Source organism: Caretta caretta, chromosome 3 (assembly GCF_965140235.1).
Source record: "Caretta caretta isolate rCarCar2 chromosome 3, rCarCar1.hap1, whole genome shotgun sequence".
NCBI classification, from domain to species: domain Eukaryota; kingdom Metazoa; phylum Chordata; order Testudines; family Cheloniidae; genus Caretta; species Caretta caretta.
Window position 1 is genome coordinate 52,121,445 of NC_134208.1, and position 26,179 is coordinate 52,147,623.

At 41.1% G+C, this 26,179-nt stretch overlaps 1 protein-coding gene across 1 annotated transcript in view; it reads right to left on the reverse strand.

Moving 5' to 3' along the window:
* The window catches only part of EYS (eyes shut homolog), a 1,269,973-nt gene that overhangs the window by 796,302 nt on the left and 447,492 nt on the right, over positions 1-26,179 (reverse strand). Inside the window, exons 16-17 of the mRNA XM_075126509.1 lie at positions 19,208-19,379; positions 18,588-18,666 (exon numbers count right to left, since the gene is read on the reverse strand). Of these exons, the coding sequence (XP_074982610.1) occupies positions 18,588-18,666; positions 19,208-19,379 (251 nt within the window). The remainder of the gene's footprint in view (positions 1-18,587; positions 18,667-19,207; positions 19,380-26,179) is intronic.

Below are 26,179 nucleotides of genomic sequence, written 5' to 3' on the forward strand. Positions count from 1 at the left end.
ACAGTGCTTAGGCTGACTATGAAGTTAATAGTCATGCCAAATTTCAAATAATGTTAAAACCTGTTTGTTTCATTAGGTATACTAAGAGTGCCCATAAAGGTGTACAGTACAATGGAAGACTTGTTCAGACCTGAGTCCAGGACTTGGCTATAGAGTGATAGAAAGAATATTGGGGGCAGATGGAAAGTTCTGTGGAAGAAAGACTGCCATGTCAGATACTATATTTTTAAAATAAAATATTGAGTATATTTGGTGCTGGGCAACATCTCCTGCTGACATAACTACCCCCTGCTTATTGGGGGTGGTTGAATTATGCCAGCGGGAGAGCTGTCTCCCACTGGCATAGAGCAGCTACACAGGAGACCTTACAGTGGTGCAACTGCGGTGGTACAGCGGTGCTGCTGTAAGGTCTGTAATGCAGACATAGCCTTAGTCTCACAAGCAATCACAATTAAGTTAATAGGAGCACTTGTCTAAGTAAGGCGAGCAGAATTTATCACCATTGCTGAAACCAATAAGACTATTTGTCTGAGTAAAGTGAACAGGATTAGAATCGCTAAAATTTACAGTATTTTCTGTGCCTACACATAGAAGAAATCCCATTTTAAAATATTGACTCATAACCCATACTGCTTGATTCAATTTCTTTGCTGCCTGTAGACAAATGAGTGACGAAACACTACCTAGAGTGGTTGCCATTAAAGTCCATATTTACCAGCAGTGGAACATGGGACTGTTCTCCTGTGCCTTGCACCTTTTGTTGTCACTTATAGGTTGTGCTAATGCAGACCATTTGTGGGAGAAGGGACTCTCCTGCACTGGTGCTTTGGAACTAGGCACATCTAGCCCTATGAAAACATATGTTCATTGTGTAATAACCAAGTACACACATACCTTTCTCTGTGTAAATGTGTACACAATCTATTTTGTTGTTGGGTTTGGGGGGGAGGGGTTGTCCCACACCCAGCTATACCATTTTACAAAGCCCTTTAAAGAGTTCTCTTTAACCTGTGTTTATTTTTCTTTTAAGAAAGTAGCAGTCAATTTTTAAATTGAATTTGGATTTTACTGGGACTCCACATTCACTTTCTGATTTAAAACTGAGTTTGGGATACACTAAGCAATGATGATGTAGGGATCAAGAGGGAAACAGCCACAACAGCTACGCAGAAACAATTGTTGGTGCCAAAGTCCCAGATAATATGCAGGCATCCTCCTCTTGAGAAGAGAATCTGCCTTATTTCCACATTCCAAGAATCCAGAAAGAAGGGGCTCCCTCCATCCCCAGCTGCTAGAGAAGAACTATCATTGTCCAGCAGGAACACAAAGAATCAGCAGTTGCTGGCAGCCTGCCAGCTCTTATACTGAGGATATCTTAAAGAGAAGATTGCCATCTTACCTCCAGCACACACAAAAAGGGTGTGGAGGACAGAGAAGGGGAAGAAAGTAAAAAAAAAATGGAGTTACGTGGGGGTGGGGGAGTCAGTGCATGCATGAGTCGGCTCATCAGAGAGAAGTATCAGCAAGCACAGTGGTAGTGGTGAAAACTGGGGGGTTTACTACAGAGACAGGTGAAGTCTTTGAGCTGCTTCTGAGGAGCTACTGCTATTAGCAGAGGTAATGGCTCTTCCATGTTCCTCTCCTTAACCTAGTATTAACAGGAAATGTCTCAGAGTCCTACACCATTTGTGTTTGATGGGAGGAGCAGAAAGGGTGCAGGTGGAAGGGAGAAAAGTTACTGTTGCTGGTTCACACACACACACACACACACACCATGCTTATAACATCTAAAACCCTGTTGGCTGATGTACAGAACAATTAGAGATATAGGATTTTCAAAAGCAAGGTGCAAAGGTCTCATTGAAATGCTTAGAATCTAGTTCTAGCTGTCATGTAACTAGAAAAGGTAAGAGGTTTGGGGTGAGGAAGGACATGGGTTACAGCAGTGAGGTCATGTGGTTACTCACTTGAGGCATGAACACAACTTGATTGCTCAATTTAAAGAGTTTTTTAAACTTTTTCTTTTAGTAGTAATTATAAAGGTAAATGACAGCTCCTTGGAGAAATATGTCCATTGTTAGTAGTGACACCATCTTAGTTTTGAATAAATAAACTCATTGGGTAATAATGAGAAAAAATAACCAAGATGCAAGTCTGTATCTAAGTTACAAATGTTCCAGCAGACACAAATGAACTTGGCAAAGTAAACCGAAATCAATATTTTCCTCTGGAAAATGTACGATTTGCAAGATGACAGAATGTATTGGCACTTTGCAGGAACAGTGGCTCCTTTCTCTTTATTATTACAAGTCCCGTTTCCTTGACTACAGTAGAAGCAAACAATAGGAGTCAGTTCCTTTTTCAGAAATTGAAGCCTGCCCTCTCAGTGCACTCTGCCCAAAAGAAACACTGTCTCTTGGCTTCCTTCCAGGGTTTCAGTCACACAGCTTCTCCTGCTGTCTGCTCCCTTTCTCACTTTTTTCTGGTTCTTTTCACACAACTGACACACACAGCTACAATCAAATCAATGCCCCAGTCCTTGCATTTGCAGCAGGGATGTGACCTCCTCAATCAGTGGGGACGCAGAATTCCTCTGGTGTCTATAATTAGAGTTGCCCATCTCTTTCCATTGTAAGGCTTTGTTTTCACTTCTTTACATGACAAACGGAAACAGCTTGGGCTGAAATTTTCAATATGGAATAAGAAAAGGAGTACTAGTGGCACCTTAGAGACTAACCAATTTATATGAGCATAAGCTTTCGTGAGCTACAGCTCACTTCACCGGATGCATTTTCGTGAGCTACAGCTCACTTCATCGGATGCATTGAATGCATCCGATGAAGTGAGCTGTAGCTCACGAAAGCTTATGCTCAAATAAATTGGTTAGTCTCTAAGGTGCCATTAGTACTCCTTTTCTTTTTGTGAATACAGACTAACACGGCTGCTACTCCGAAACCTGTCAATATGGAGTGTTTCCTTAAGTTGATTTTTTTTTGAAAGTTTCAGCTAAAACATCAAGGTCTCTGCCATGTTTTGCCACGTTAAAAAAAAAATTAGAACCATTTTTGAGTTACCTTAGAGACTAACAAATTTATTAGAAAATAAGCTTTTGTGGGCTACAGCCCACTTCATAGGATGCATAGAATGGAACATATAGTAAGAAGATATATATATATATATATATACATATACACATACAGAGAAGGTGGAAGTTGCCATACAAACTGTAAGAGGCTAATTAATTAAGATGAGCTATTATCAGCATGAGAAAAAAAAACTTTTGTAGTGATAATCAAGATGGCCCATTTAGACAGTTGACAAGAAGGTGTGAGGATACTTAACATGGGGAAATAGATTCAATATGTGTAATGACCCAGCCACTCCCCAGAAGTTCTACTGCTATGAGTTACTCAATTACCTCAAATGGTAGAAGACTGTGTTGCAGATCTAAAGATCAGAATCTTGCTGAAGACCTATGTGTGGAGTCAGTATGGTTCTGCCTGATGGTTCTCCCTGCCCCCGCCCCCAAATAAATTGCAGGGAAAAAACAGTTAAAGAATTATAAGACTGCAAAGTCAAGCATTCATAAGTTAGGAAATAAATACCTAAAGTTGCTCATGGAACTTTAATTCAACCCCCTTGTAGCATTATGCTACAATCTTTAATGATCCCATACTATTCTTTCCACAGAACGCCTACATGAGTAATTCAGTATTTGTTTTTATCTTCCCAATTTAATCTGTAGCTCCAGGCCTTATTTACCTAAATACACCAGCCAAACCCTACACTGAACACAAAATTATTAATGTTCAGATCAGATATCTCATTGACCTCAGCTGCAGTTGTGGGCACTCAGCACTTGTGCAAATCAGAGCTCGCAGGCACTCAGAAAATGAAAAACGCACAGTGTTAATGACCAATGGAAATTTTGTTTTAAGCACTTGTCCAGCATCCCTTAGGAACTCTGTGGCAGAAGCAAGGATAGAATCCAGTTCTCCAGGATGACATTCAACAACTGTGTTAAACATGAGACCCTGCTTTTGCTTCCTGCAATCCCCTGTCTCATTCACAACACTCTTTCCAATTTATGCAACAAACAAGGAAAGGGTGCCAGAGGCAACAGACTCCTTCACCATACAGCCCTGATTAATTCCCAGAACACCATCCATTGTGCGCGTTGAATGAAGCAGTGATGCAGTGGAAAAAATAGCATGTGACTATATAACTCAAGACCATATCATGCACAAGTGGCAGGAATTAAGTTTGCACAAATTATCTTACCCAGACTTTTCTTAAATTTTGAGTGTTTGACTTTGTAGCCATTATGTCGTAAATCCTGATAAACAGGGTTGAGTTTAATTGTTCCTAAAACCAGTCCAAATTATTGAACCATATATACATATACACTAAAAAAACTGATGACACTCCACGAAATAGTTGAAATAAAAGGCTTCATAGCTTAATTACTTAAATATTTAGTGGCTTAATGCTGTAAAATGACTATTAAGACAAGTGAAAATTTAAAAAAAAAAAAAACTATGGTAGGCTGTGGGTGGCTGAAACATTTTTTTTTTAATGTTCTACAAACTACTTACATTATGGTGCTGTTTCTTTGAAAAAGTATATCTGTTGAAAAGACCTAGCATTTGGTCAGTGTTTCTGCCAAATAAGTCTCTGGCTGTTGGTTGATTTCTTTGTAGGCATCTCAGCAAAAGTGAATTTTGAAGAGGGACTTGATGGAGAAGAGGGTAATGGACTTGCAGATCAATTCAGAGAATGGAAGAAAGCGTGCGGATATTTGTGGGAGAGGTGAGCAAGTGGTAGTCAATGTGGGCATCATCGATTTGCGGACGGAAGATAGCAATGTGAAGAGCCTTGAAGCTTGAACTTGATGGCATGGAAAAAGGAGAGCCAATGGAGGAATTCAAAGAAATGGTCAGTGCAACAGAAAAGGATGATGCTTTCAGTAACTCATTTTCAATGGACTTGGGGTAGGGGCAATGGGGATGCCGGGAGGTCAGAGAGGAAGAGAATGGGTAGGGTTGAGAACTGGAAGAGAGTTTAACCATATGAAGAGAGAGAAGAGGTGATGTTTTACAATGTTACGGAAGAAAATGTAGCAAGGCTTGGACACTCAATTTATGGGACGAAGTGACAGGGAGGGTGAGTTTGATTTAATTGGATATATAAATAAATACTTTGAAACTAATCAATTGGCTAATGTGTGTACACAGTGCTCTAAACATGTGAAACACTGCATAATTGCTAAGTAATATTATTTCATATTAACACCTTTTTTTATGTATGCTGAATTTAGTTTTCCAAGGTATCACATTTCACAGTACTACTTTGTAGGCACCAAAAAATGTAATATTTTAATAGCACTTTTTAAAGATTACATAAAGCAGCTACAGCTTGATGCATTGATAAGGGATATATTGTATGTTCTTTTTAATGCCTTGGAAAATACTGTACTGTGGTTTAATTTCTCACAAGTGCAATAATCTGATGGAATGCTGAATGCTATTAAGAGACCAAAAGGCACAGGATTCCTTGCTAAGATTAAAAAAGACACTTAGTTTAAACTATTTGGTCCACTAAGTTATGAAGTTTTCAGCTCACAAGAGAATTTAAAGTGCACTCGTCATTTGGAATAAATCTCTGTAGCACAGCTGTCTTATATCAAACTAAAATACACATTAAGAACATATAGAAATATACTGTTTTAAAAAATGAATGTTCCAGATGCCAATTTATATTTTATTTTTAAACAACTAAAACGGGAATTTATTTTTAATTTTCACTTGGTCCTGTCAGATTGTATATAGCTAGTGGGAAAGGTAGAAACAGGTAAAAGTTTTGTGTAAAACCTGTCACAAAAATTTTCACACATTAACTTTGTGTGGCTTTCAACATCTCAAAATGTTATTTTCTTCTAGGGGTGCAGAGATTTCTGAAATATTTTGCAGAATGGATTGTGAAATTTATTTCCATCACAAAATTCAGTGACTTTTCCAATGTCACTCCATTTTAAAGGCATCCCAAAATTACTACAGTAGACAACTTGTCAAATTTGGATTGTGGATTGAAGACAGGGAGGGAGAGAGCAATATAAAAAGTAACTTACATACTTATATTGTATGGTATAGACACTTGAATGGAGTGATTGTCTGACTGATCCACTCAATTAACATCCCATTAAATTAGACACCTTACATTTGATAAAATAATTCATTATGAACTTCTGAGCAAAACCAAAAATAAATTGGAACTTTGACTGTTGATCTTTCCCTCAGATATCCCAGATGTCATTATTTTCTATGAGATTTTAAGCATTCAAATGACCTTTTAAGGAACATTTCTCAAATCTGTTGCATGGATTCACCGGCCTTCCCTTAGACCACCTCATTTACTGCTTACACAGTGGAGAAGGAAGGTCCCATATTAAGTGAGGAGCTGCCTGTGAGAGACTAGTGGCCTGTTAACTCCTCCAATGCTTTTTGTAGATGAACAGCTTTTTCTCGTGTTTTCAATGGTTGCCAAATGAGAACAACTTTCCCCCCTAAAATCTTGAATTATTACATCGCTGCCAGTTGTCATGCTTCTTGTGTGACACAAGGGCATCTGGCAACCCTGTAACAGCCCAGCTGAATACCCATGCATATATCGGGACTGCAGGGATAACTTGCTGTGACTCCATGTGGACACTACAGCCACTGTAGTGAGTCTGAACAGGAAAGGAGCAGCTGGGAAGACAAGGTGGCAACAACAGCAGTGAACAGAGACAGCCATCAGTTCCAGTAAGTGACAGTCTCTAGCTGCTCTCACCAAGCAAACTTCTATAAACAGTCCCCCAAACAACATCACCATGTCTCCACACACCCACCCCAGACATCCTAGCACTCGGGCTCATTTTAGTGCATATTCACCTCCTCAACCCCCTAGTGACCACCCATCAACCCCAGAAACACGAGCATCTGCTAAATAATATAGTGCCCACCCCGCAGAGCTCTCAGACACCATCTAACATCCAGTTTCCCCACATTCAAATGCTTGGGAGTAGTGTGTGTGTGTGTGATGGAAATCAGTGACTCTATCTTCTGTGAGGAACATCATACATGGAGCTGCACAAAACTTAGCAGCTATTCATTTATTTGTATTATGGTAGACCCAAAGGCCCAATCAGGACTGAGACCTCATTGTTCTAAGTGTGGTCAAACAGTGAGATGCATTCCCTGTCCCAGAGACCTTACCGTCTAATTTAAAGCAACAAAAAGGTGGATGTAAATACATATATCTCACAGCACATGGGGAAAGCAATGCCAAAAAGTGTCCCTACTACTCACACTACAGCAGAGATCTCCTGTTGCCATGGCTAGGTTATTTTCTGAGCGGGTCAGAAAGCACATAAAATATAGGTCACCTCCTCTGAGAAAAAAGAACGAGGAGTACTTGTGGCACCTTAGAGACTAACAAATTTATTTGAGCATAAGCTTTCATGGGCTATAGCCTACTTCATCAGATGCATGCACTGGAAAATACAGTAAGAATATATATATATATATATATACAGAGAACATGAAAAAATGGAGATTGTCATACCAACTCTAACGAGAGTAATCAATTAAGGTGGGCTATTATCAGCAGGAGAAAAAAAAAACTTTTGTAGTGATAATCAGGATGGGCCATTTCAAACAGTTGACAAGAAAGTGTGAGTAACAGTAGGGGAAAAATTAGCATGGGGAAATAGTTTTTAATTTGTCTAATGACTCATCCACTCCTAGTCTTTATTCAAGCCTAATTTAATGATGTCCAGTTTGCAAATTAATTCCAGTTCTGCCATTTGCTCACTCTCCTGACTACATGACATAGGCTTAGCTAAGAAGGGACATGTGGTATACTGAAACCTGTACTGAAAGCGTAAGCTGATATTTTAAATGCTCAGGTGGGTTTCCTAGTCCTTTAGAGGGCTGTGTGTGAGCTCTGGGCCAAGCAACAGTCAAATTTACAAACAGCCAGTTAAAAAATGTATAGGTGGGATGAGTTGTGCCTCTCTGTTTTTAGTTCTTGTGTTAAGGTTCTGGATTTTAAGAAATAAAGTATTGTTACACCACAACCTTCCAGAATTTTTTGTGTATTTTATGTTTGTTTATTTTTAAATCTAACTTCTTTGTGTCTATGTCATGAACATAACAGGAGATAGAACCAATACCATATGACTTGTGACCAATCACAGCAAAAAGGCTTAGATTGAAATATTAAAATATGACTACATTTGTCACAAAATTCTCCACTCATCCAAATAACAAGAAATGTTTTATCATGAAATGTCCCAGGAAATTTTCTATTTTTATTAACACTGCTTCAAAATTTAGCAAATTCAAAAACAGGACTTTTCAACAGTGAGCTTCGTGTTTTACTCTCATTTAAATAAAGGCAAGTCCAATATTGAAATTCTTGTACATTTAATACACTAGAAGCAACACAATATTTAGATTTCATATTGGATGTGTACAGGTAAGGTCTACTTATACTTGTGTATTTATAATGTGTTCCTAAAACTTTTTATACAAGGATTAGATAAGCCAAGTAGTTCTTTACAAACTGCACTTCAAGCATTAGCAGAGGATTTTATAATTCCAGACTATCAAATCTAGAGTGTCTCCTGGAAGATGCCAGGAATAAATAAAATTATTATCATGAATAAGCTTAGTTGAATTTATTGTCTCCTAAATGTTTTATCTTCATACTTAAAACCTTTTTGTTCTTTAGAAAATTTTCCTCAGTGTTCCTAGTCTAAGGAAAAGATATATTGAGATATATGCATTCACATTTTCTTTATTTAAACCATTTTTTGGATGAATCACTGTCACTGACTTTTCAGAGTAGAGAAGCTGGTTCTCCCTCCATACTTTTTTCGGCTTGTTTAAAGGAAAAAAAAAATAAAACTACTGCAACTAATTTAGAGGAAGACAGACATATAGACCTGGTCTTGCAAATTAATCAATGTGGGCAGACTCCTACATCTGCCTGGAGGGAGCCCCACAGATTTCAGTCGAGTTTTGTGCAGGCACTGTGGTCTTCCTGTATGGAACGACTTGCAGATTTAGGGCCTAATTCTTTAAAAAGAATCTAATAAGCACAGTGCTTGCAAACAGCATTAATAGCACAAATGAAGCCATGTCTTTGACAGACTTCTCTGTTAAATATATATATATATATATTCAAAAGATAACCAATTCCATATTGATGTATATATATACATTCTCTTCCTAATCTCTGCATTTTCATCCATATCAATATGGAATCTGGTTGTCTTTTGAATATGATTTTCATACAATTGTCTACAGGTCATATAATCTCTCATTCTTCAAAATAGAAGGAAATCACTGACACCAGATGAGGTAAAATATTACCCAGGGGTCTTATGTATTAGCATTGGAAACAGCTGATAATCATATAGTTTTGCAATATAATGTCAAAAGCTGCACTTTGAGTTGAGTTGCAAAATAATTGGTTGCTCACTAAAGCTTTTTGCTGTTAAGAAAAGTTGGCTGGTAATTTTCCACCTAGATTTACAGCTTGTGTGAGACCAATTGTCATGCATTTTCAATATCAAGGTTATACAACATACATCTTTTGTGTAATGTAAGAAATTGTTATTCACCCATCTAAGACTTTTGGCTGTACATCAAAATTCATGACTATTTCCTATGTGTATACGCAAGTCAAAAAACTTTAAATAAATTCCAGAATTTAGGATGCTTATCTGATTTGAACTAAACCTTCAACTGTTTTGAGACTCAGACATCACTAAGCAGAAGCACAATATTAGGAGCCAAATAGCCTGGAATGGGGCAGATTTTCCATACTTTCTCATGACTCTAGTTTTAATCAATGGACCAAATCCTGGGATCCAACAAAACTATGCTTAGTACAAGGCCTGGAATGGGGTGCAGAAAAGCCATTTTTCTGCTCCCCTAATCTCAGGGACGACTGCCTAAGAGATGTTCTAAATTATGCCACCTATATTCATCTCCTAGAAGTTGCTTCATCAATTAGAGATCACTGAGGCACAAAGGGATACAACTACACTCCCTTCTACCATCAGCCATGCCCCAGAATTATCTAGGAATGCCCCGAACCCATGGGAAGATGCAACTACGATATTTTATGCCCCAACATTTTAATGGAAACTTCAACTGCCTTTTTAGATTAGTTCTGGCAAGAGATGTTAAGAGTAACAAGAAGGGTGTCTTCAGGTATGTTATCAACAAGAAAAAAGTCAAGGAAAGTGTGGGCCCCTTACTGAATGAGAGAGGCAACCTAGTGACAGAGGATGTGGAAAAAGCTAATGTACTCAATGCTTTTTTTGCCTCTGTCTTCACGAACAAGGTCAGCTCCCAGACTACTGCACTGGGCAGCACAGCATGGGGAGGAGGTTACCATCCCTCTGTGGAGAAAGAAGTGGTTCGGGACCATTTAGAAAAGCTGCACGAGCACAAGTCCATGGGGCCGGATGCATTGCATCCGAGAGTGCTAAAAGAGTTGGCTGATGTGATTGCAGAGCCATTGGCCATTATCTTTGAAAACTCATGGCGATCTGGGAAAGTCCTGGACGACTGGAAAAAGGCTAATGTAGTGCCCATCTTTAAAAAAGGGAAGAAGGAGGATCCTGGGAACTACAGGCCAGTCAGTCTCACCTCAGTCCCTGGAAAAATCATCGAGCAGGTCCTCAAGGAATCAATTCTGAAGCACTTAGATGAGAGGAAAGTGATCAGGAACAGTCAGCATGGATTCACCAAGGGCAAGTCATGCCTGACTAATCTAATTGCCTTCTATGACAAGATAACTGGCTCTGAGGATGAGGGGAAAGCGGAGGGTGTGTTGTTCCTTGACTTTAGCAAAGCTTTTGACACGGTCTCCTACAGTATTCTTGCCAGCAAGTTAAAGAAGTATGGGCTGGATGAATGGACTATAAGGTGGATAGAAAGTTGGCTAGATTGTTGGGCTCAACGGGTAGTGATCAATGGCTCCATGTCTAGTTGGCAGCCGGTATCAAGTGGAGTGCCTCAAGGGTCGGTCCTCGGGCCGGTTTTGTTCAATATCTTCATAAATGATCTGGAGGATGGTGTGGACTGCACCCTCAGCAAGTTTGCAGATGACACTAAACTGGGAGGAGAGGTAGATATGCTGGAGGGTAGGGATAGGATACAGAGGACCCTAGACAAATTAGAGGATTGGGCCAAAAGAAATCAGATGAGGTTCAACAAGGACAAGTGCAGAGTCCTGCGCTTAGGACAGAAGAATCCCATGCACCTCTACAGACTAGGGACTGAATGGCTAGGCAGCAGTTCTGCAGAGAAGGACCTAGGGGTTACAGTGGAGGAGAAGCTGGATATGAGTCAATAGTGTGCCCTTGTTGCCAAGAAGGCCAATGGCATTTTGGGATGTGTATGTACGGGCATTGCCAGCAGATCGAGGGACGTGATCATTCCCCTTTATTCGACATTGGTGAGGCCTCATCTGGAGTACTGTGCCCAGTTTTGGGCCCCGCACTACAAGAAGGATGTGCAAAAATTGGAAAATGTCCAGCGGAGGGCAACAAAAATGATTAGGGGATTGGAACACATGACTTATGAGGAGAGGCTGAGGGAACTGGCATTGTTTAGTCTGCGGAAGAGAAGAATGAGGGGGGATTTGATAGCTGTTTTCAACTACCTGAAAAGGGGCTCCAAAGAGGCTGGATCTAGACTGTTCTCAGTGGTAGCTGATGACAGATCAAGGAGTAATGGTCTCAAGTTGTAGTGAGGAACTTTTAGGTTGGATATTAGGAAAAACTTTTTCACTAGGAGGGTGGTGAAACACTGGAATGCATTACCTAGGGAGGTGGTGGAATCTCCTTCCTTAGATATTTTTAAGGTCAGGCTTGACAAAGCCCTGGTTGGGATGATTTAATTGGGGGACTGGTCCTGCTTTGAGCAGTGGGTTGGACTAGATGACCTCCTGAGGTCCCTTCCAACCCTGATATTCTATGATTCTATGATTCTTCATCCCTTTATGCTATTGGCCCAAAAGAGCAGGGAGCTAGGATCTGACCCCGTATGATGCACAATACCCTACTAGACAAATCAAAAGTGAAAGACCCAAACACAGAACAGCAATTGTTGCCCGAGAACTCTCAAGGTACAACATGAACATCACTGCTCTAAGCTAAACAAGATGTGCAGATGAAAGCCACTTGAGTGAAGATGGCAGCGGTTACACTTTCTTCTAGAAAGTAAAACCAGCAAGTGACAGGTGAATACACAGTGTTAGCTTTGCAATCAAGAACCTTCTAATCAACCGCATGACCAAGCTACCCATTAGTATTAACAAGCACCTTATGACCCTCCGCATCCAGCTGGTTAATAAGTCATTTGCCACTATCATCAGTGCATATGCACCAACACCTGACGCTGAAGAAGAACAGAACTAATCCTTGTACACTGACCTTGATAAAATTTTGTCATCCATTCCAAAAACAGATATGATAATCTTCTCAGGGGACTTTAACTCAACAGTTGGCTGAGACTCTAAAGTATGGAGTAGCACTACTGGGAAGGAAGGAGTGGGCAAGACCAATTCCAATGGCATCCTTCTACTCAGCAAATGTGCAAAGCATGACCTTGTGATCACAAACACAATCTTCAGAGAAAGCAACAAGTACAACACAAATTGGCAACACCCTCGCTCAAAACAGTGACACCTCCTAGACTATGTCATTGTAAGAACACAGGATCTAAGAGATGTCCAAATTTCCCGTGTCATGAGAGGAGCTGACGACTGCTGGACTGACCACCGCCTGGTGAGGTCAGTCATGTCCATCAGGATTGCACTGAAACATAGAAAGCAATCCAAATCACACAGATGGCAATACAACATCCAAAGACTTCAATCCTTAGTGCACCCAGAGAACTTCCAACCACTCCTCAGTGAAAAACCGACCATATGCACACCTGAAAATGACAACACAAGTGTTGAAGAAGACTGGGAAGCCCTAAAATAGACCATCCATGAGGCCTGAGAGGAATCCATCGGCTTTGCTACCTGCCGCCATCAAGACTGGTTTGACAACAACAACATTGAGACTACAGCCAGCGGTGAGCTGGAGCCGGTTCGCACCGGTTCGCTAGAACCGGTTGTTAAATTTAGAAGCCCTTTTAGAACCGGTTGTTCTGCAAGAGACAACCTATTCTAAAAGGGCTTCTAAATTTAACCGGCTAAAACTGGTGCCTTAGGCACCAACTCCATGGGTGCTCCAGCCCTGGAGCACCAAAGGGGAAAATTTGGTGGGTGAAGAGCACCTACCGGCAGCTCCCTGCCCCAACCCTGGCCTCAGCTCACGTCCGCTCCGCCTCCTCCCCTGAACGCACCACCCTGATCTGCTTCTCCGCCCCCCCCCCCAGCTTCCCACGAATCAGGCCGCGGCTTCCCGGTCAGACCCAGGGAGGTGGAGGTGAGCTGGGGCGGGGAGGGCGTGAGGAGGGCTGCCCGCGCCGCAGCAGGTAACTCGGGCCGGGGCGGGTGCAGCGGAACCGCTCCCCAGCTCACCTCCACCACCCTCGGCCTGAGCAGGAAGCTGCTGCCTACTTCTCAGCCCTCTTCGGCTTCCCGCACGAACAGCTGATTCACTGGAAGCCGGGGGATGGGGTAGAGAAGCAGAGCAGGGCGGTGCATTCAGGGGAGGAGGCGGAGTAGGGGTGAGGTGAGCTGGGGCCGGGCGCGGGGCAGCTCCAGCCCCAGAGCACCCAGGGAGTCGGCGCCTAAGGCGTCATCGAATCATAGAATATAAGGTTTGGAAGGGACCCCCCTTTGCTCCCCCCCAGCTACTCTCCCCCGCCTCTAGGAGCCAGAGGGACCTGCTGGATGCTTTCTGGGAGCTGCCCCAGGTAAGCATCTCCGGGACTCCCCACCTCGCCCCCTGGCAGGTGCCTCTGACTCTTAGGGGTAGGGTGGGCACCCACTACGGTGGCCCAGAAGGCCCTCCTGCCAGGCTCTGGGGGCAGTCAGGTGACAGGGGATGGGGGTGGCTGGGGAAGGGGTCCTGGGGGGGGCATCAAGGAACACGGGGGGGTTAGATGGGGCAGGAGTCCTGGGGAGTGGGGGTGGGCAACGACCCCCTCATGGGGTGAGGAGGTAACCCAGTGTTAAGATTTTGTCAGCTGATCACTGATTACAGCCCTTGTGGACCAGAAGAAAAAAGCTTTCTGTGACTGGCAAAACCAACCAAAAGCAGAGCTCTTTCCATCAGCTCAAAGCTGAAGTTCAAAGGAGAATATCAGAAAACAGAAACAAATTGTGGGAGGACAAAGCAAAAGAAATCCAAACATTCGCTGACAGACATGATATGCAGAGCTTTTTTTGTGAGACAAAGACCCTGTATAGACCAAGCTTATGTGGCCTCATACTACTGAGATCCGAAGATGGTAGTACCATTCTTAAAGATAACGAATCCATCAAAAAGCTTTGAAGGAACACTACCAAAAGTTTCTAAATTGAGAATTGACTGTGACTGATGACACCATCAACTTCATCCTTCATTACCCAATCTGGTAAACTCTTGCCAACTCACCAACAGCTGAGGAGGTCTGCAAATCAATTAAACAAATGAAGAATAATAAAGCACCAGGTCCTGATGGCATACCAGCTGACGTACTGAAAGTCAGGGGAGAAAAACTGACTAACAAGCTTCATTTGCTGCTCCTCAAAATCTGGCGCACCGAAGAAATCCCTGCTGACTTACATAATGCTAACATAATCACCATTTTTAAAAAGGGAGACAGGGCTGACTGTGGCAACTATCAAGGCATTGCTCTACTCTCCATCACTGAGAAGTTTCTTACTAGAATCTTACTGATTCGCCTTCTCCCTCTTGCAGAGGAAGTACTTCCAGAGTCCCAGTGTGTCTTCAGATCATCATGAGGCACCACCAACATGATTTTTGCAGCCAGACAGATCCAGGAAAAGAGTCAACAACAACACCAGGAGCTGTATATGTCCTTTATTGATCTGACCAAAGCCTTCGACTCTGTCAACCATGAGGCTTTGTGGAAAATAATGTAAAGTTTGGCTGCCCAAGCAAATTTATCACCACTGTAAGACTCCTCCACAACCAGATGACTGCCTCCATCCTGGGAAGTGGCTCTAACTCTTAGCCCTTTGTCATCTGAATTGGCATAAAACAAGGCTGTGTACTGGCACCCAAACTTTTCTCCATTTTCTTAGCAGCTACGAAAACATTAACCCAAGACTGTCTACCACAGGGCATTGGTATCCAATATCGGACTGATGGCAACCTTTTCAACCTTTCTCATCTCCATGCCAGATCTAAAAAAATATTGGCAGCAATAATTGAACTCCAGTACACAGATGATTGTGCTGTAATTGCACACTGAAAGGAGCCCTTAATTGCCCTTAATTGCTCTGATGCTTACAAAATCCTAGAGGTAACTCTGAACATCATCAAAACAAAAGTTCTCCCCCAGCCAGTTCCCGGTCAATCATCAGACCCAGCAAGGAAGATCTACATTGACAAAGAAGAACTGGAAAATGTAGAATACTTTGCTATCTTGGCAGCCATCTCTCACAGAGTGCAGACATAGATGTTGAGATTCAGCACAGAATCTGCTGCACCAGCCTTGCCTTTGGCATACTGTCTCTCCAGGTATTCAACAATCACAACATAAAGCAGTGGTAATCCAAACTCTCCTCAACATTCCTGTGAGACTTGGGTGACCTATAGAAAACACCTGAAAAACCTGGAATGCAATGACCAGCATTTTCTTTCGAAGATCCTCAACATAAAGTGTGAGGATCATCTCACTAATGTCAGTGTCCTCACAAAGGCCATCATCTTCAGTGCTGAGGCCCTGATTATCCACTACCAAGTGACGTGGAGCGGGTACTGTGTGTGCATGCCTGATATATGCTTACAAAAACAACTGCTGTATGCCCAGCTACCAAAGGAGAAAGGAAATGGGGAGGCCAAGAGAAACACTTTAAAGACACCCTCAAGATAAACGTCAAGAGATATGGCATTGACACCACACTCTGGGATACAGCAGCTCAGGATAGGGATAACTGGCAAAGACTTGTCAGAGAGGGAATGTCCGCTTTTGAGGAAAATTGTCTTGCCCTGGTCACAGAAAACCACCAGAAAAGAAAGGAAACTGTTGTGCAGCAATTGTGGCCCAATCCTGTCTTCCAACACCACCTGCAATGTCTGCCAATGAGCCCATGGCTCAATGATCGGTCTCCTCAGTCACCAAAGGACCCATGAAAAACAAAACCCATGAAAGAAATCATCCTCAGCACCGAGAGATCAAAGATGATGATGATGATGATGATGATGATGAGTCAAAGAAGAATTACTGTGCCTATATAGAAAACAGCATTTAATGGTTGGTTGCTCTCTTCCTAGATGAAAGCATGTGTTTCTATATTTTAGATGTAATTGTAGCTGTACATTGAGCAGATAGTACATCCTCTCTCTAACTTTGAAAGATACACAATATAATATTAGGTAGGTAGGTAGGTAGGTAGGTAGGTAGATAGATAGATAGATAGATAGATAGATAGATAGATAGAATACAAAGTGTTATTGTTGCTGTGTTGATCCCAATCATCACAAAACCAGTGATATACCTGAGATGCATAAATGATATTTTCATCCTCTGGGGGGATGACCTAATCTTTCTCAAAGATTTCCAACAACTTCAACAACCACCATCAACCCATTAAACTTTCTCTAGTACATTCCCACACTTGCATCCTCCTCCTGGATACTGCAATGAGCTTCAACAATGGAACCATACAGACATCTATATACAGGAAACCTGCAGATCACCACAACTACTTTTACATATCCAGTAACCACCCCAAACATACCAAGAAATCAGTTATCTACAGTCCGGCACTCAGATTACACAGAATATGCTCTGAGGAGAAACCCTGGTGTACAAACCTTAACACACTTAAAAGCTACTTCACCAAATTAAGACACTCACCCAGAGAGGTTGATCGCATCATGGAATGGGCCACCCAAATATCCCAAGAGAACTTTTTTCAGTATGGCAATAAACACTCCTCCAACCAGACACCCCTAATTGTCACCTTCCTCCCCAAACTGGAACCCATACTGTATATCATTAAACAATTATAACCCATAATTGATGGGGACCACATCCTAAACAAAATCTTTCCTGAACCCCCTCTTTTGTCCTTCAAACAACCTCTCTGCCTCTCCAAGCTCATCATCAGAAACAAGTTCCCCACAGACCAGGACAAACCAACTTGAAGTGACATCAGACCCTGCCAGAACAATAGATGCGAAACCTGTAGACATATCTTCACTGCTACAAAGATCAATAAACTCCACAACACATCTTTCAAGACCCATGCTTTGTACAAATACCCATGTGGTTTACCTCATTCAGTGCACTGAATGCCCCAGTCAAAACTGTGTGGGTGAAACCAGACAATAACTATGCTTTCAAATGAACTCACATAGAAAAATGATAAAAGACAAAAGCAGCATATCACCTGTGGGTGAACACTTTTCAAAGAACAATCACTCTATATCTGACCTCTCAGTTCTTGTTCTCAAAGGAAATCTGTACAACACTTTGAAAGATGAGTCTCAGAACTTAAATTCATAACTTTGCTAGACACTAAAAAACATGGACTGAACAGAAACACTGGCTTATTACAACAATGTATAATCCAGTAACCACTGCTCCACGTCCCCAGTTTCCTTTTTTCCCTCTCCCTTCCTTTTCCATCTATTACTGGAAGTGTAATAACTGGCCATTTCACCTTGAATGGTCCCTTGAAATATGTGTTAAATACTTATGCTAAACAATCTGGTCTGCTTTGTATTTAGCTGTGACACTCTGAGTATGTTTTGCAGACCTGAAGAACTCTGTGTAAACATGAAAGCTTTTTTGTCTCATCAACAGAAGTTGGTCCAGTGAAAAATATTACCTCACCCACTTTGATTCTAGTATACAAAGAAACCAGGCAAGTGTGTTAGTGTAGGAGCAATAGGATGTAAATTTATAACCCAACTTTTATACCATAGATTTAGAAAACTTCTTGGAAATTGCCATTTTAAATTTCTGGACTGTGACTATCTTTAGCATAAGGAATTTAGGATATACTTCTTGTCCATAGGAGTCATATGTATTACAAAACTATTGCATTCCACTGTTCACAATTCAAAATGTAGTTATGTTTCAGTAAACCAAGTCAGCTATCTCAGAGATTTAATCAGCAAAAGCTATGCCAAACAGATGCATAACAGATTTTCAGGAAATTTAGATTTCATTCTTCTTTGGCCTTTCATATTTGTCATAAACACTCCACTGCAAAAATCTTAATGCATTTTCTCAATACTATTTCTAATACAGTTTCACATTAGTAACAAGAAACAAACTTTTCAAAAATGGTGTTTTCAATAAGCAGAAACATTTAAAAGTTACTGAAGTCAAATTGAGTTTCAAATAGTATGTTACCCTCTCCCTGCATGATTAAAATTAAAGACTTACATTAACATTGATCTCACATTTTGAGCCAGTCCATCCTGTTTCACAGGAACATTGATACCCAGCAACAAAGTCTATACATCTGAAACACAAAATACAATTGTAAAGATCATCATTCATAGTTCTAACTCCAGCATCAACCATCATTCTATTGTAGCCACATATTTACTAATCATGTGGGGATCTGATCCAACTCCTACTGAATCAATAGGATTTTTTCTATTTACCTTAATGGGCTTTGGATGAGGTATATTATGCAGGCTGAAGGGATTTTTAAAGGGCAGACATGCTGCTAATAAAAGAAAGACTTTTCATTTTAACCTGTTGGTATGTTACAACTGAAGAGCTGCTTTTAAGTGTATTAAAGTCTAATTAATCCACATTTATTGAAAATCGCTTATGCTAATGAACACAAATGGAAGAAGAACTGAGATAATACACCAGTATATTACATTATCTTAAACAGGCAACATTTGTCATCCTTAACTGTGCTTGTACTCCTACTTTATGGAAAGAACATAATTAAAACTATCTTTATCAAACTTCCCTTGTCAGTAAATCTTAAATATTGCAAGTTAAGTACATTTTCTTGGAGATAATAATAGTAAAATAAAAATAGGCACCTTCCATGAAGACAAGGCTCTGGCAAACATTCGTTAACATCTGTCTCACAGTTTATTCCAGTAAAGCCTCTCTTACAGTGACATTTATAGAAGTTTATATCATCAATGCAACTTCCATCATTGAGACAGGGTGCTGATATACATTCGTCTACATTTACTTCACATCTGTTGCCTGAGTAAAAACAGAACAGTGATGACTTTAACTTTCAACTGTAAACAACAACACTCCAAGCCCAATCAAAATAATTAAGGTTTACTTGTTTATATTAGACATTCCAAATGTTATATTGTACATTTTCCAATGTTGTTCATATACTACCTTATTGTATTCACATGTAGATTATTCCAATATGATATTCTTTATTGATGTGCAAGAAGAAGAAGTAGATTACAATATATTCCACAGGTAGCATCTGTAGTTTTGTTATGGCATAAAGTGTCTTGGCTAGAAGGATAAATTGCAGACAGAGTGAATATGTATAGAGGCACTGGGATGATCATCAGGACAATTTTATGGTTTATTGGGAAGAAGAATTGAATGTACCTGTTTGTATTTTTGGTGTCACTGGGCTGAATGGTAAAAGCAGTAGGTGCTGCAGGTTAACACAGGTGTGCTTGTGATATGAGGAGATCTAGGGATTAGTTGAGGAGAGTAAAAGAACTGTGATTGTAATATGAGATGTGGGTGATATGAGATCCCAATGTGAGTTATCAAAGCAAAGAGGTGCATATGTACCTTGAAGTTCCAGTCTGCATCATTTCAATACAGAATTGTGTAAGTTGTGTAAGTAGCAGGGCTCACACACCACCAGGGGTCAAGGATCTACCAAACCCCAGATAATGTGTGGAGAAGGGAAAGGGTCTTAGACCACCCCAGAAGGGCAAGCCCCCCCTAGACCCTAGATCACATGAGCAGGAGCAGGAATGCGGGAGTTACATTCCCATAGATCCTGGCACACACACAGGAGAGGAATGTGGGGCTGATAAGAGCCCCTGCACCAAGCATTTTGAATGGTGCTGCTCCCACCAGGAGAACGAAAGTCTTTGACTAATAACATTGTAATCTGATATTCCCCAAAGGACTAGTGGATGGCATGCACTCTGTTGGTGTAACTCTCGAGTATCTGAGACCAGGATGTGACGATCTCAGCCTTGTTTTGATCTCTATCTTGAGCAAAAAAATGTTGCCAGAACATGTGAACTTTAAAAAAAGTTGTTTTTCTGTGGGGGCTCTATCTCATAAACCCCATGTTCAAATGTCATAGAATCATAGAGTATCAGGGTTGGAAGGGACCACAGGAGGTTATCTAATTCAACCCCTGCTCAAAGCAGGACCAAGCCCCATTTTTTATCCCCGGATTCCTAAATGGCCCCCTCAAGGATTGAACTCACAACCCTGGGTTTAACAGACCAATGTTCAAACCACTGAGCTGTCCCTCCCTCCGCCAGATGCTGCGGGGGGGGGGGGGGTGTGATGCCAGAAGAGTACCAGAAGTCATCTACTACAGGACAGGTCCAACAAAGAAAATAACAGAACGCCACTAGCAGTCATCCTTCAGCCCCCAACTAAAACCTCTCCAGTGCATCATCAAGGATCTACAACCTATCCTGAAAAATGATCCCTCACTCTCACAGATCTTGGGAGACAGACCAGTCCTCGCTTACGGACAGCCCCACAACCTGAAGCAAATAATCTCCAGCAACCACACAACACACCAACAAAAACACTAACCCAGGAACCTATCCTTGCAACAAAGCCTGATGCCAACTCTGTCCACATATTTATTCAAGTGACACCATCATAGGACCTAATCACATTAGCCATACCATCAGGCGCTTGTCCATCTGCACATCTGGGGGGAAGGGATAGTTCAGTGGTCTGAGCATTGGCCTGCTACACCTAGGGTTGTGAGTTCAATCCTTGAGGGGGCCATTTAGGGTTCTGGGGCAAAAATTGGGGATTGGTCCTGCTTTGAGCAGGGGGTTGGACTAGATGATCTCCTGAGATCCCTTTCAAACCTGATATTCTATGATTCTATGATCTACCAATGTGATATGTGCCAGCAATGCCCTTCTGCCATGTACACTGGCCAAACTGGACAGTCTGTATGCAAAAGAATAAATGGACACAAATCTGACATCAAGAATCATAACATTCAAAAACCAGTAGGAGAACACTTTAACCTCTCTGGCCACTCAGTAAAAGACTGAAGGGTGGCAATTTTGTGACAGAAAAATTTCAAAAACAGACTCCAACAAGAAACTGCTGAGCTTGAATTAATATGCAAACTAGATACCATTAACTTGGGTTTGAATAGAGACTGGGAGTGGCTGGGTCATTACACGTATTGAATCTATTTCCCCATGTTAAGTATCCTCACACCTTCTTGTCAACTGTCTAAATGGGCCATCTTGATTATCACTACAAAAGTTTTTTTTCTCCTGCTGATAATACATCATCTTAATTAATTAGCCTCTTACAGTTTGTATGGCAACTTCCACCTTTTCTGTATGTATATATCTTCTTACTATACGTTCCATTCTCTGCATACGATGAAGTGGGCTGTAGTCCACAAAAGCTTATGCTCTAAATAAATTTGTTAGTCTCTAAGGTGCCACAAGTACTCCTGTTCTTTTTGCGGATACAGACTAACATGGCTGCTACTCTGAAACTTTTCTTTTTGTAGTTTTCTTGCAAATAAATCCTACACATCTTCTAACCAACTATCTCAACATACTTAATGAAATATTGATTAATTCAGCACCAGAATATACCTGGAGGTAGACAGTATTATCCCCATTTTACAGAATGTGGAAAATGAGGTGCAGAAAGAATTAGTAACTTACAAAAGGGACATAGAGAAAGACCACACCAGAAGTAAAAACCAAGACCTCTTGATTCTCAGTTTTGCGCTTTAGCCATAAGAACATTGTTCTCTTCTATGATGATGCCTCCACCCAAGTATCTCAATCAGATTATTAGATTTAAAATATTAATGACTGGCATATGTGCACAGGTGCTTGTGGATGAGAAGTTTCTAAATTAAAATCTTGTTTCCCATTGCAACACATACAAAATATTTGGGGCTGTGTGAAATGTTGGAACTGTCAGCAGAGAGGCCAAAGTACTTGTGCCAAGCACATTTGTGATTCCATGCAATCAGAGAATGGAAACAATACCCTGTAATTTATCTATTCAGATGATCCTATCTTCACTCTGCTCACTTTGCATGTATGTGTCAGCTCTCTCCCCTAGGCTTTGTCTGTCTATGTACATTGCACCACCTTTAGGACAGGGATTCTCTTCCTCTATATTTGCAAAGCACCTAGCACATTTTGGATGCTGCTCAACATAACTAATAAATGATTGAGATCTTCACCAGAAATAATATTAATAATCACAACTAAATAACATAGCTTGAGGACTGATGAATTGAACACTCACAAATAACTACACATGATCAACCCAGAGTTTAAAATATCCACATGATTAGAAATACTGAATAATTACTAATAATGGATACATTTGAGGATATTATTCTCTCAGCTTTCTGATTCAGACATAGGACATGGTCAATGCCTGAAGGAGCTTGCTATATAGTAAACAACATACTGTAAATGCTAAGCTGGACAGATATAGGCTTATGTGTTTGTATATATAAAAATCATACATAAAAGCTTCCACATCCAGGGCTGTAGGTGCCTTTGGCACATATTGCAAATTCAAACACTGATGCAAAGAAGAGTAAAATTAATTTCCCAAAGCCAGGAAAGAAATCAAGAATACAAAATCTCAGCCCTCAAGCGTGAAGCTTCAGCACACAAATCCCAACATTTGATGCAATCCTGTCCTTCCTCCCTCAAACCTGGGAAAAACATAAGTTTTACGGTGTGACCTGAAGCTCACCAGATTTAAGATATTTCAGATCAAAGGGGAGGGGGGAAAAGTCCAAGTACAGGTCCAGTAACTGCCCACCTTGTACACAAGAAAGTACCAATTCAAGTGCAACACTAATTGCAGCTGTGTCAATATCACATAGCAAAAGAGGCACTCTGCCAACTAGGTATGTCCCATGCTATTTATGGCTTTATAGGTCAAAAACAGCATTAACTGCATTTTGAAACCAACAGCCATGGAAATCCTGGAACATTGGTGTCATCATCATAGATTGTTTCTCCAACACCTCATGCAAGACCTGGTGTTGTCACATATGACATAGAATCATAGGACTGGAAGGGACATTGAGAGGTCTTCTAGTCCAGTTTCCTCCACTCAAGGCAGGACTAGACCATCCCTGGCAGGTATTTGTCCAGCCTGCTCTACAATGACAGAGATTCCACAACCTCCTTAGGAAATTTATTCCACTGCTTAATCTCCCTGAGAGTTAGAAAGTTTTTCCTAATGTCCAACCTAAACTGCCCTTGCTGAAATTTAAGCTCATTGCTTCTTGTCGTATCCTCAGAAGTTAAAGAGATCAATTTTTCTCCCTGCTGCTCTTCTCTGTACATTCTCCAATTTGTCCACATCTTTCATACATTCATAGACATTAAGGTCAGAAGGGACTGTTATGATCACCTAGTCTGACCTCCTGCACAATGCAGGCCACAGAATCTCACCTACCCACTCCTGCGATAAATCTCTCACCTATGTTTGAGCTATTGAAGTCCTCAAATCGTGGTTTAAAGACTTCAAGGAGCAGAGAATTCTCCAGCAAGTGACCTGTGCCCCATGCTACAGAGGAAGGCAAAAAACCTCCAGGGCCTCTTCCAATCTGCCCTGGAGGAAAATTCCTTCCCGACCCCAAATATGGTGATCAGCTGAACCCTGAGCATATGGGCAAGATTCACCAGCCAGATACCCAGGAAAGAATTCTCTGTAGTAATGCAGATCCCACACCATCTAACATCCCATCACAGGCCATTCCTGCAATATGGCACCAGAATTGGACACAATATTCCATTTGAGGCCTAATAAGTGTGGAGTAGAGTGGAACAATTACTCTGTGTCTTGCTTACAACTCTCCTGCTAATACATCCCAGAATGCTGTTTGTTTTTTTTGCAACAGTGTTACACTGTTGATTCATATTTAGCTTGTGATATACTGTGACCCCCATATCCCTATCTTCATACTGCTTCCAAGGCAGTCATTTCTCATTTTGTATGTGCGCAACTGATTGTTCCTTCCTATGTGAAGTACTTTGCATTTGTCCTTATTGAATTTCATCCTATTTACCTCAGACCATTTCCCCAGTTTGTCCAGACCATTTTGAATTTTAATCCTATCATCCAAAGCACGTGCAACTCCTGCTGGCTTGGTATTGTGTGCAAACTTTATAAGCGTACTCTCAATGCCATTATCTAAACCATTGATGAAGATACTGAACAGAAGCAGACCCAGAACTAATCCCCATGTTACCCCATTCCATATGCCCTTCCAGCTTGACTGTGAATCACTGATAACTACTCTCTGGGAATAGTTTTCCAACCACTTATACATCCACCTTATAATAGCTCTATTTAGGTTTTATTTCCCTAAATTGTTATGAGAAGGTCATGTGGGAGAGTATCAAAAGCCTTACCAAAGTCAAGATATACCACATCTACCACTTTCCCCCATCCACAAGGCTTGTTACTTTAGGATGTCTAATAGTTCCTCCGGAGTACAGGATGTTGACTGGGGGCATTGTATCAGGCAATATGTTGAAGTGTTTGCCTAAGCTCTTCACATTCACATTTGGAGTCATGCATCAGCTTCCAGTTGTTCATTTTGTCACTCCAGCTCAATTTAAAATATATCAGTATTTTTGTTTGAGGTCAGTGCCTGGAAGTAATTGTCCTGAAGAAACTGGGTTCTCCCAAATCATCAGCATTCCCTGCAACTTTTTACCTTGTAGCCTTCCACAGCGGTGTTTTGGGGTGAGAAATTTTCAGAGGCAAAGCTCTTTCTAGACCTCTGCCTCTTGATGGTGAAATGTGTCCATGCAGTGGATGTCTTGTCTCTCCTTTTTTACTGAACGCATCTTGCCTCACTGATGATGGTACAATCTCCCTAAGGCAGTATAGCAACAGTGTGGGAATTGGTTTCAAAGTCCCTTGATAATTCTAAAGGATTGATTGAGTTCAATATCGATTTTAATAGCCAGCAAGTTTAAAACAAACAAAAGGAAGTAATTCTTCACACAACACACTGTCAACCTGTGGAACTCTTTGCCACAGGATGTTCTAAATGCCAAGATATAAGAGGGTAAAAAAGAATTAGATAAATACATATTGGCATTGGCTACTGTTGGAAGACAGGATACTGGACTATATGGACCTTTGGTCAGACCCAGTATAGACATTCTTATGTTCTTATGTTGTGTGTATGGCTTGAACATGACCATACTCAGGCACAATACTCCACAGTTGGGTAACACAGGGAGAAACTGTTTGCTCTATCTGTTTTGGGGTCAGCTCCCCATTTTGAGTTGGCCAGTTGCTGGAGTACACAGTTACCGGAGTTCACATTCCTTTTTCAGCTTCTTGATGTGCTTTTTGAATGTCAGTGTTCAATCTACCATGACCCAAAGGTACACTGGATGTTCATACTGCTCAAGTACTGTACCCTCCCATGATATCTGGAGTTTTCATTTGAAAGGTGCACACTTTTGTCTTGCTAGGATTGGCATTCAGGAACCATGTATAATAGTATTTTCTAAGTATGATCAGGGAGCCGACTAGAGCTCAATGGTGACAAATAATTTCAGTTGGGTGACAATACAAAGGTAATCTGCATAAATGAATCTTTGCATGTTGGGGAATTCTGATTGGTTATTTGTGTAGATATTAAACAGCCAAGGTGCTAACACTGAAGCTTGGGACAATCCAATCTGTTGAGTATGCCACTGATTTTCCTGACCATCGATCTCAACAAAGAAACATTGGTTCTGGAGCAGGGAAGAGATGACCTGGACCATCTTGCTCTTTCTCAG